Genomic DNA, 11,095 nt, shown 5'->3' on the forward strand with positions numbered 1-11,095 from the left:
AAAAAAAAAAAAAAAAAAAAAAGATGTGAAATTTGTTAAGGAGATCTTATGTATTATCGATTGCACACTGTATATACTATTATTTAGGGTGATGCTATCTACATACCTATTTGTATCTTTTACAAACTTCTCTCAATTTTCGATCGTTGGATAAAATGAATTAAAGATCAATGAACAAAAACTAAAAAGGGTGTATGAGAGGTAAAAATGTGTGGGTGAATAGCACTACCCATTACTTATAAGTTAACGCTAAGTGGACCAAAATATTAAACTAAATTTACAAACTAAATGATGTGTCATTAATAGGAAATAAACACGTTAATCAATACTTAAGTAATAATCCAATCACTAATAACCACATCATTTGGATTAGAGCATACCATTTAAACTTCAACTTTTGTGCAAATGTGCCACCAATTTTTTGTTAATGAGTTAAGTTAATTTTCTGTTTTATAAAGGCATTTTGAAATGCTGCACAAACCTTGAAAAGTATTTCATAATTAGCTAATGCAAGTAACAAATGAACTATAGTTTAACTTGAAAGCAACTCCTATACACCCCAAACTTCATCGCTGGAATTTGTTTTGAGCTTTCTGCCTCGTACAATTATAAAATGGAGAAATTTTACACGAAGTGTTATTAACATTCCAAAAATCTCATTCTACACTCCTCACAAATGTATTTTTCTTCCTTAATATAGAAAATTTGGAGTGTAGAATGAGATTTTTGGAGTGCCAATAACAATTCCCTTTACATATATATATAAAAAAAAAATAGAAGAAATTAGGTTCTCATCCCTCTTTTTTTAACTCTATTTATTGAAACCTTATTCATTTTCAAATTTTAATCAAGGTCCCTTGGTTTTAATAAACATCATTAATTATTTCAATAATAAAATATTTTACATACCCAGATAATTAAATTTTATTTCTAAATAATTCAATTAGTGTTAGAACGTTACATTTAATATATTTATATTTATGGCTAAATTTTGTATCATATATTTTTATTTTTAGTTTGTACCCATTTTAATTTGCAACCCTTTTTTTAAATTGTGTCAATTTTCTATTCAATTTTAGTTTGTACCCATATATTAATTTCTTTTTGTGTCCATATTTTTCAAACTTTTATTTGTACTCATATTTTTTTGACCTTTTATTTATACCCATAATTTATTAATAATGTACCCATTTGTCTTAAAAAAAGGTACCACTTTGTTATATGTAAAATGTACCCTTTTTTTTTTTTTAAAGTACAATCTCTTTTGTGTAAAATGTACCCGTTATTTTTTTATATGAAATGTACCCATTATATAAAATGTATCACCTTTTTTTTGTATAAAATGTACCAACTTTTTGTATGTAAAATGCATCGTATAAAATTACCAATTTTTTGTATGTAAAATGTCATTAATATAAGTAATGACAAATCATGGGTTTTATTTAAGTATAATTTCTTTTAATATTTTCAACAAATTATGGATTTTATTTAAAATCTCATTAATATAAATAACTACAAATATCAAATTTTAATTTAAAAATTATAATAACCTATATAGAAATGCATTATTGTATTAATTTCAAGGACTTCAATCAAAAATTGAAAACCAATAAGGTTTCAATCAAAGAACGTTAATAAATAGGAACCGCATCCAAAGTCACCCAAAAAAATATGGACGAAATTGATATTTGCATTTGACATGTTAGAGCATATTCAACGGCCTCTACAAATTAATTAACATTGTTGCTTGCTAAATTTTAAGAGCTACACAAGATTTTATTTGATCCAACAGATTTAGTAAACTCGCGCATCAAATCTGAGATCTTTAGATTACTCTCTAATGTCATGACCTTCAAGCCCCTTCGGGCCAAACTTTTTCCAATTTTTTTCAAGACATAGGATCCTTCAATTTTGTTCTTTCATCATACATCGTAAGGTCAGAAATTATTTTAAATTATATTATTTAAAATAAACATAAATAATATCTGACGAAAACTAACCACACGATGTATAATGAACGGACAGAACTGAAGGATATTCAGAATCCTCACAAAAAAGATCTGACGAATATCATATCTCTTTTTTCAATTATTAAAAGTTGCGTCCTTGTCAACTTTTTCCGTATAGATCAATCTAGCTTCATAATAATATGCCCAATCATATTATGACATGTTTTTCTTGTTCAAAAACTACGGTTAATCCAATCATATCATGACATGTTTTTTTTCTGGGAACAGAGCTCAAAAATTAGTTTCAGTTTATGGGGACAGATTTTTACAGTTAACTCATGGTCTGTAAAATTCAAAACCGCGTACGAATTGATTTTTCCGGTTTAGTCCAATTTTATAAACCCAATGGACAAAAGAAAACCAACCCAAACGATTTGGTTTGGTTATTTTTCGAGTTCACAGTTGGCATGCCATGCCCTAACAAATACCATAAACGTAGTTTGCGTCTACATATTTCTCCTCCAAAGCTATATCTTGCTCTTGTTGATATACAAATACAACACCAGATCATAACCAAACCTTTGTCAGCCTATACATGCAATGTGTAAGAGAAGTAACAACTAGGCAAGAGATAAATTAGTGAAGAAAAAAAAACCAAAGAACACTAAGTTTTATGCTATTTCGCGTTTAGTGAGCCTAGATACATTCAGTTTGGAGGCGAAGAAGGAAATCCACCACAATGAAAAGAGCACTTACAAAAAATAGTGTTTATCTCACAACTCGTTTCTCCAGTACAAATCAGTTGTGCAGCCCTCAAAATAACCAAAGAACAGTTTACTTTTCGGTACGTTTAGATGGGTAGAAGGGCAATTGATTCTCTTCCACCCAAACTACATGTAACTCCGCCCCTAACCCAAGTTTTTAGACTGAACTCATCCCTCAAATTACCACTAACAACATGAAGACCTAGACAAGAAGAAAATTCTTTCAAAAGTGCCCTTCAATCTTATGTGCATGGGGTTCTTTTACTAGATCCCCTCAGTATAAGGTCTAGAAAACTCAAAACCTTAAAGCCTGCTTTGTTTGCAGCTCGTGAGATGCAAATAAAAATATGGAAAGAGGAAACAAAATTGGGTTTTTGGAGTAAAGGTCTACATATATCTCGGCGAGACTTCATCAGAATTAGGTTAGAGAGGATTGACTTGGATATGACTATTTACTATATTAAAGGTATTTTAAAGGAAGAAATATATGACAAACTCCTTATTTTATTGCTAATGAAGTACTTGTCACTTTTAATTCTACCATTTTTGTAAGGATTAGTAGGGACATTTTTCTTCATGAGTAACTTTCAACTTGGAAAAATAAGGAAATTGCCATCCATTTCTTCTTTTAAAATCTCTTCAATAGTGAATAGTTTTGGCTAAGTCAATCATGTATCAAACGAGGCCTAATAGCTATTGGAGAAAAATACTGGTTATCATAGCCACGATTTTTAAGCATAATCGTGGTGTATACGTTTGAATATAAAATTTTGCTTGTGGTTCTGAGGAAAATTTTATATGTTATTACCTTAAAAATTCCATGAAGGTGAAGTTTAGGTAGCAGTAATCTTAACAATTATATTGTAATTAGAGTGATTGTGTCTAACAAAGACAAAGCTATTGATTGTCTAAATAATTGTAATAAACTAATTTAGAATATCTTATGTCAAAGATTTGGGGATGAATCAAGATCCAAACCTTAATTGAGCATGCAACGTCACTTCCCATACTCAAATTCTTATCCCCAAAAATACTATATATCCTCGTTATTGTTCACTTAAAAGAAAAGCAATGTCACGTTAGTTAGAATAAATGTGCTCCTTTTATGCACCCAAGTTTAAACTCTCTTTGCAATTTAGATTAGCTTAAAATAGAATATCGTTTATATATATGATGATTTATGCACATCATTTTTCTCCTCCTACACACCCCTTCCTCTTTTAGCCGTTGCTGAAAAAATCAAATGTCAAAATTAAGATGGCAGGAGAAAGCGAATATCATTTATATATAACATAGTACATGTATCTTTAATACCACTAGGAAACTGTGAGAACCAAATATAATTATGATGATAATGTTGTCCTATTTTGCAACCACTGCATTATCTGCCATATTGGCTTCTTGAAAGATACGCTTGACTTTGGCATGTAGATATTTGAAATCTTTATACGACAGATATAATTCTCCAAAAAATTTGCGCTTTGCCGTTAATTATGTTGATGAAAACCTGTGAATCTCCTTCCACCTGAATATGTTCGAGACCCAACCTTGATGCCCAAAAGAAGACCATGTTTAAGGCCTGCAGCCTCGGCTTGCAAAACTGAAGCATATCCTAAAGCTTTGTTCTGAGTTTTCTTTTTCCTTTTAAGGCTTTGTTGTTTTGGGCTCGTTCAAAGGAAATATAACACAAGAAAATGAATTGGGCTTTGACCATGAAAGCAACCAATTGGCATTTGTTGCAGGAGACCTTTGAAGGAATGGAGTTTTAACGAAAAGGGCTTAGGCCAACAAATATTTAACCAAAAATCATCTCAAAATGTTATTTAACCAAAATGACTCAAAATTTAATAAAAAAACTATCTAAAACTATTGTCTTTGGGTCAAACTTACAAGCCCAACCTGTTACAAATCTACACTTACATAAATACTCCTAATTCGATATTATCCTGACTCTTCACCAACCTCAACACAGCACGAAACCGTCATAATAACTCCATGTCTTCCTATCAAATCGAATTCCTCATTTCAAAAACAACCAAATCAAAGTACAAAAAGGAAGTATTCATCAGAACAAAGTCGTCGAAACAAGTTCAAAGAAGTTTAATAGCAGAAGCCGACGAAAAAGTGTCGGGAAAAAAAATAACCAAAACATAAAACTATTTCTGAAGAACCCAAAACATAACACTGTATCTGGAAAGAAAATAACAAAAATCTAGAAACGGTGACTTAAATTCCAAAAACAGTGATTTAAATTTCAGAAACAGTCTATGTTTTAACCTTTGACTATTTCTTTTCTTTCATGTATCAGTTGATTATATTTAAGAAACAAGGTGCTTAATTTGCTTTCCAAATACAATGAATTTCACTATTTCTTTTCTAGCTTACATTTAAGAAACAATGTGTCTATTTCATTTGGATCCAAAAACAGTGACTTAGATTCCAAAAACATTAACTTAGATTCCAGAAACAGTGACTTAGATTCTAAAAACAGTGTTACTTAAAATCCAGAAACAGTTTATTTTTACAGTCCAGAAACAGTGACCCGTTGTTATCATTGAATAGCATGCAGATCTCAAATTTATTTTCTGGAGAAACAAACGATGAACTCCAACGATGAAGAAAAATTGAAAAACAGTACCTCGAATACACTATGAATAATAACGACGATCACATTTCAACGAAATAATACAAAATATAAATTAAATAGCATGAGGATCTACATTTTTGTTTCAAAGAAAAAGAAGATTTGCAAAACAACGATGAACTCCATTAACGACGAAAATCTAGAACTCAACCTAAAAAAGTTAGGGGTAAAATCGACAAATCATAATTTATTATAGTTGGGCTATTTTTAGTTGGACTACTTTAATATGGGCCTTGTACTAATCATTAAACAAAACTTATAACATGGTTTTTTATTAAAACTAAAATTTTTCAAACCATTTTCATTAGTTTTCCTTTAAAGGAAAGTGTTCTCTTTTTTTTCTTTTTGAATGAGAATTAGTTGCAAGGCTTACATTACAGCGAACTTCAACGATCAGAACCGGTTATTCTTTAGTTTGCACCTCTTAAGATCATCCTTGCAAAGTATTGGCCAAATTGGAAATATTTGAGACATCTGATTGAGTTCAAAGAAATTGACGAACACTTGGTTCTATAAGAAACAATGAAATTGTATTGTTATAATTAAAATGGCAAATGATTTCGGATTGAATTGATTTTTTACAAAGATGATATATGAATCGAGACTCACAAAATAGACGGTTCGAACCGTTGAAGTTCAATATAGAGTGAGCCCTACAATTAATCCCCATTTTTTTTCCAAAAATGAGGACCCCTTCCTGTATTTGTTATGAAGCTCCAACATTCCTATTGTTTATCAAATCTCCAACATTGTTATTAAAATCACACAAAGTTGTGAATCAAATCATACAGAAGAGCTCACTACCCTTTTCAAACCTCTAATTAGTTCCTTCCAAACCTTTTATCTGACTAGAAGAACAAAACAAAATGCTAACACCTATACTATGAAATGTTTACACAAACCACAATCATATAAACAAAAACAGACTCCTCTGCTTCCCATTTCTCTATGCCCATGCTTCTCCGCCTTCTCCCCTAGCATTTACAATCTCAAGATTCGCAGTCTTCTTAGCCGGCTTACTCAACTGAAACACCGGGTGGCTGCATAGCTTCCGCACTCCTTTCCTCAAACTCAACCAATCTCCAGCTTCGTATCCATTTCTACATTCATTTTCTGAACACTCGAGTACACATTTAGTAGATGCGCTGCTGTGTGAAGTGGACTCGAGTTCATCTTCCTCATCAGTCATTACCGGAGAGCACCAAAGTTTCTCGTCGATGTCAGCTTTTGGACTGTCCAAAGTGGCGGTTATGAATGAGCTATCATGACCAAAAGATTCACCCATAAATGAATACATAGTTTGTCTGTTGTGGTTAGAGCATGATGAGTGCAATGTAGCCTCCGCAGCTGATTCCTCTCTCTCGCGTAGGATCTTTAAGATCAGTGTCTTGAGGAAATTCATAACTTGCACGGCGTGTATTAATGCAGTCAAAGGATCTGCCATCTGCAGCAAAAAATCTTGTTTAGTCCATAGCAAAGCTTATATTTGTTCGTGAACATAGAGGATTGTCTTGTGGCCATTACGACAACAACTACTCCCTGTTGCAAAACTGTATAACAGTGAATCACAACTAGAGAACAAAACTTGGCTAACATCTATAAAACAACGGATCATTGACAGATCCAAGTCATAGCAAAGGAACAACAACTTGTGAAGATGTGGAACTCCGTCTCATCCTTCAATGGGTGGGCAGTGTAAACCCCTAAAGCCCCAGGCCCACGCTTGACATAGGTATCAGGTAACTAACAACGGAGTTATTGTGGGAATTCAACTAGGGCCTTCCATCGAAAATGTGTTGTGCAGAGTCCCAGCCACTCGACCCACCTTGAGGGCCAAGGAGATTGACGCTGGTCGATATCATTAGCAGTAGTTCTACTTTAAAGCTAAAATTATCATCAAGCTTGACCATTATTCAAAATGAACAAAGTTTTAAAGTAAACAAGGAAAACTGCATATCACAACCACAGACATTTCACATGTAGAACAATAAACAAACTTGTGGAACCAAAGGCTACAAACCTCGGTCATGTTAGGTGCAAAAACCATAGCAATGTTGCGTGCATTCATCTTATTGTGCTCTTCGTTCTGTGCAACATCTGCCATCAAATTGATAGCCCAATCAAGCAGTGAAGCTTCTGTTGGAGGAAGCGTCTTCACAAGTTCGGTGCAGTCATCTTCTGTGTTGCAGCGCAACACCTGTTCTGGTGTGAGTGAATCAAGTACCCTTGTAGGAAGCTCTCTAAACCATGCCTACAGGGTTTAAGAAGGGGAGAAAAAAGATGAAAAAGAAGTTGAGAACGAAAAGCGAGAAAAAAGAGCACAAACCAAGAACTATAGAACATAAGGTTTAGATATCATAAATGAAAGGTTTAGTTAAAAAAGGGTCATTAAATATCTAGACACTACACGATTTTGAAAGCTTGAAGAGACAAGAAACATCTTTAACATTACTAAACATCCTGAAGGAGACGGTGGCTGTTTATTCCAATAAGCATACAAATGCATATGTAGGAGTTTCACTTGGAAACGTCAAATATGCTTTACCTTTATCAAGCCTGCTAAACAATGAACATCAATTCCATGCGGCACGATGCCCTTGTTCAACTGGTCACGAAGACGCTCTTCTTGATCATTTTCAGCAGTTATTCTGAATATTCCTTCCGCCTTTACGACGGAAAATAATGAAATACAACCTTCAGTTCTGTTACAAGGTGCTGAGAAGCATGAAAGTAAATCTTAGCTACTAATTTGAAATACCAACTTACTTTAAGGCCTCCTCCTGAATACAATCGCTTTTGCATCATAAGAAGTATCGTTGGCACACTGTTGCCGTTATTATCAAAAGAACACTGCATCGACTTGGCAGAGACCCCAAACACACTTGCACTGCATGACAAGGATCGTGTATCCCATTAGGCATTAATCAAATAGAATGGTACACAAACACATACGTTAGGACAAAATGGTTTGATGCCGAACATGTATTAAAACTGCTGATGAAGAAAGTTCCATCTCGCAGGATCCCGTATACATTGTTACCCGAATCTACCTTCAGATATAAATTTGGTAGGACAACATGCTAATCAAAAGCAAAAGGAAAAAACTACGCAAAGAAACGATTATTCCAAAACAACACCGAAAGATCAAATGATTGTGCTACCCTATGCAATTCAATTTGCAAGATAAGGTCATTTTCAAACATTGCCACTACAAATTGAAGAGACCAAATGGTTTGCATTGACGATTGGAACCACTTCACCCAACATTTATAAACCTAAAACTAAAACAATAAATCCTCCATGTTACTTTCCCTTATCCGCCTAAGTCCTTATCCAAAATAAGAACAAGGCAGGATAAAATAAAAGGCTGTCGTACAGGCATACAGCAGGAAGCACATGTTTTTCGGTCTGTAAATGTAAAACAATTGAACTCGATTGCCTCTGTTCGAATCACATCTTTGTACTTCCCAAAATCCATATCCTCATCCTTTTTTAACCTCTAAATTCCCTCCCACATATGAATCTAAAATCACAGGCAATTCTAAGTACAGTAAAACTCTGTTCTTGCGGAGATCGATTAAGGAAGTAACGGAACTTGTGACTGACGCAAAGAAGGGGATTCACAACCTCGTTCAAACCGTTTCTGTTGGACAAGAAACCATCTTATGATAACTGTTCTTGTGTATCCATAATAAAATGGACCAACCTATACAAGCCGGGATACCAAAAAAAATCATAAAAACCAATTTGCAAGTTTGCAAAATAACAATATAATGCCACCAGATTTTTCCATTTTCACTACAAAAAGGACAACAATTAAGAAAAACAAACATGAACGAAATGCAAGTACGAATGAACTTTAACAAAAATTCTACTATGCTTTGATGTGTGACATGTTCACGAGTTTGATGTGTGACATAGAAACTCCCAAACTTCAATAAGTCAAAGTTTTCAAATTCAGACAACTGGTACTTCAAAGAAATCCAAAGTTCCAAAATTCCACATAAAGTCACTTCACAAATTCCGAAAATCCCACAAATATATCATCAACAAATTCCAAGGGAGAAAATTGGAAAAAGAAAAAAGGAGTTGGGCTCTGACCTGGCACTTGGCGCCTTCATGGGGACCTCAGGCTCGAGCTCAGTAGGCAAACCCAGAAACCCATTAAACCTATCAAAAGTGACATGCGAGACATGCCTCACCTCAGTCGGAGAACTGATGTCGATAGACGATGCCACGTCATCCCTCTCCACGCTGCAAGTTATCAAAGACTTCCTCAGAGCCGCCACCAAAATGTCGAGTATGGCAAACTGGTGCTGCTCCTGCTGCTGTTGACCGTTATGCCCCTGAAAGTCTCGATCTTCATTCTTCCCACTGGTTCTAATCGTGGGATACAGAAATGGGGCAGACATATGGTTTTCTACAACCTCCTGCTCGTCTTCAAAACCCAACTCCTCATATTCTTCTTCTTCTTCTTCTTCTTTGCTGGTGTTGTGGTGGTGGGAAAACGGACTCGGAAGAGGAATGTTGAACTCAGTGAGTCCGACGAGATCGCAAGATTTGGATCGGAAGAGCCGAGCCATGCTGCTTTTGTTGTGAACTGAACTATAATATTAAAACAAACGAAAGAAGCAACAGAGAGAGAGAGAGAGAGAGAGAAAGAGAGAGAGGAATAATAGAAAAGGTGAAATGGGGGTTTGGTTATTTAGAGAGAAGGTGAGGTGGGTTTGGTTTGGTGGTGACGAAGAGGTGGGGGAGAAAGAAGGTTGCTTTGAAGAGAGGGATGAGTGATTATTATTGGGTTGGCGTTGAAATTTGAGGAGGGTGTGGTGGTGGTGCTGTGGCGGTGAATGGTGGGGGTGATGGAGACCTTTTTCTCTCTTTGTTTTTGTTCGAGTTCTATTGCAACTTCTTATACCAGAGAGAGAGAGAGAGAGAGGAAGGCAATGTCACAAGAAATTGACCACGAGACAACCAGTTATGAGAGTGAGTGTGTGTCTTGGAAGTTACTCAAGCGACGTTAAAATGTATGTATTATTTTAAAGAATTATTCATACAAGTAATACGGGGGCCATTGCTTCATGTCAAGAGCTATCCATTTGTCAAGAATCTCTCTCACTTTAGAATGAATAATTCTAGTGCCAATTAATGTCCCTAGTCTTTTCTATTAAATTATGTTGTTTATGTATAATCCGACCAAATAAGGCATACATAAGTAACTTAGGAAATATTATAGGTCATTAAATATACTATCTTTTTTTGTTTTGTGTGCTAATAAGTGATAAATTTTACGTACACTAACAATTAACAAACGGTTACAAAATGTGAAACATTATGTCTTTAATGTTTAATTTCAATCTTTGATCACTTTTGATTCGCCAACATATGGTATGAATTGTTGATTGTCCTCTAAATTAGACCTCTTAGACTATGTTACCTTAATTAATCACCTTGATTAGCATTTGTCATGCCCTAATCCCTTAGAAAAATTAATTTTTGTTACCCATTATTATTATTGATTTTCCATTAATTGACATGATAAATGTTACATTTTTTTTATTATGATAAGCGATATTACTAATCTAAACTAAACTAAGGAAAGGGGGAAAGTTTGAACTTGAGACGCATTGGGTTGCAAAGTAAGTCCCTTATCCACTATAAGCAAGTTTGGGATTGTTGCGCTTTTTTTTAAAACTACTCTGATGTACTATAAAAATAATCAGCTCTAAAACCAACAG

At 34.3% G+C, this 11,095-nt stretch overlaps 1 protein-coding gene across 1 annotated transcript; it reads right to left on the reverse strand.

The window, feature by feature from the left end:
• Nucleotides 1-6,085: 6,085 nt before the first annotated feature.
• On the reverse strand, nt 6,086-10,327 carry LOC103956376 (rho GTPase-activating protein 3). The gene is made up of 5 exons (XM_018649677.2): nt 9,459-10,327; nt 8,124-8,244; nt 7,903-8,022; nt 7,378-7,608; nt 6,086-6,801 (listed from the first exon to the last, which is right to left on the reverse strand). Exons 1-5 carry the CDS (start codon nt 9,938-9,940, stop codon nt 6,304-6,306), a joined length of 1,452 nt encoding a protein of 483 aa, XP_018505193.2. The 5' UTR covers nt 9,941-10,327; the 3' UTR covers nt 6,086-6,303.
• Between the last annotated feature and the right edge of the window lie 768 nt (nt 10,328-11,095).

Source organism: the organism of the source record quoted next, unplaced genomic scaffold (assembly GCF_019419815.1).
Source record: "Pyrus x bretschneideri cultivar Hongxiangsu unplaced genomic scaffold, Pyrus_bretschneideri_v1 Contig4, whole genome shotgun sequence".
In the NCBI taxonomy this organism is placed as follows: Eukaryota; Viridiplantae; Streptophyta; class Magnoliopsida; order Rosales; family Rosaceae; genus Pyrus; species Pyrus x bretschneideri.

Coding starts and splice junctions, on each gene's coding strand:
- LOC103956376 (XM_018649677.2), bottom strand. CDS start 9,940: ATGGCTCGGCTCTTCCGATCCAAATCTTGCGATCTCGTCGGACTCACT. Junction 8,245..9,458: donor ATGAAGGCGCCAAGTGCCAG/GTCAGAGCCCAA, acceptor CTTGTCATGCAG/TGCAAGTGTGTTTGGGGTCT. Junction 6,802..7,377: donor TTGCACCTAACATGACCGAG/GTTTGTAGCCTT, acceptor TTTTTGCTGCAG/ATGGCAGATCCTTTGACTGC.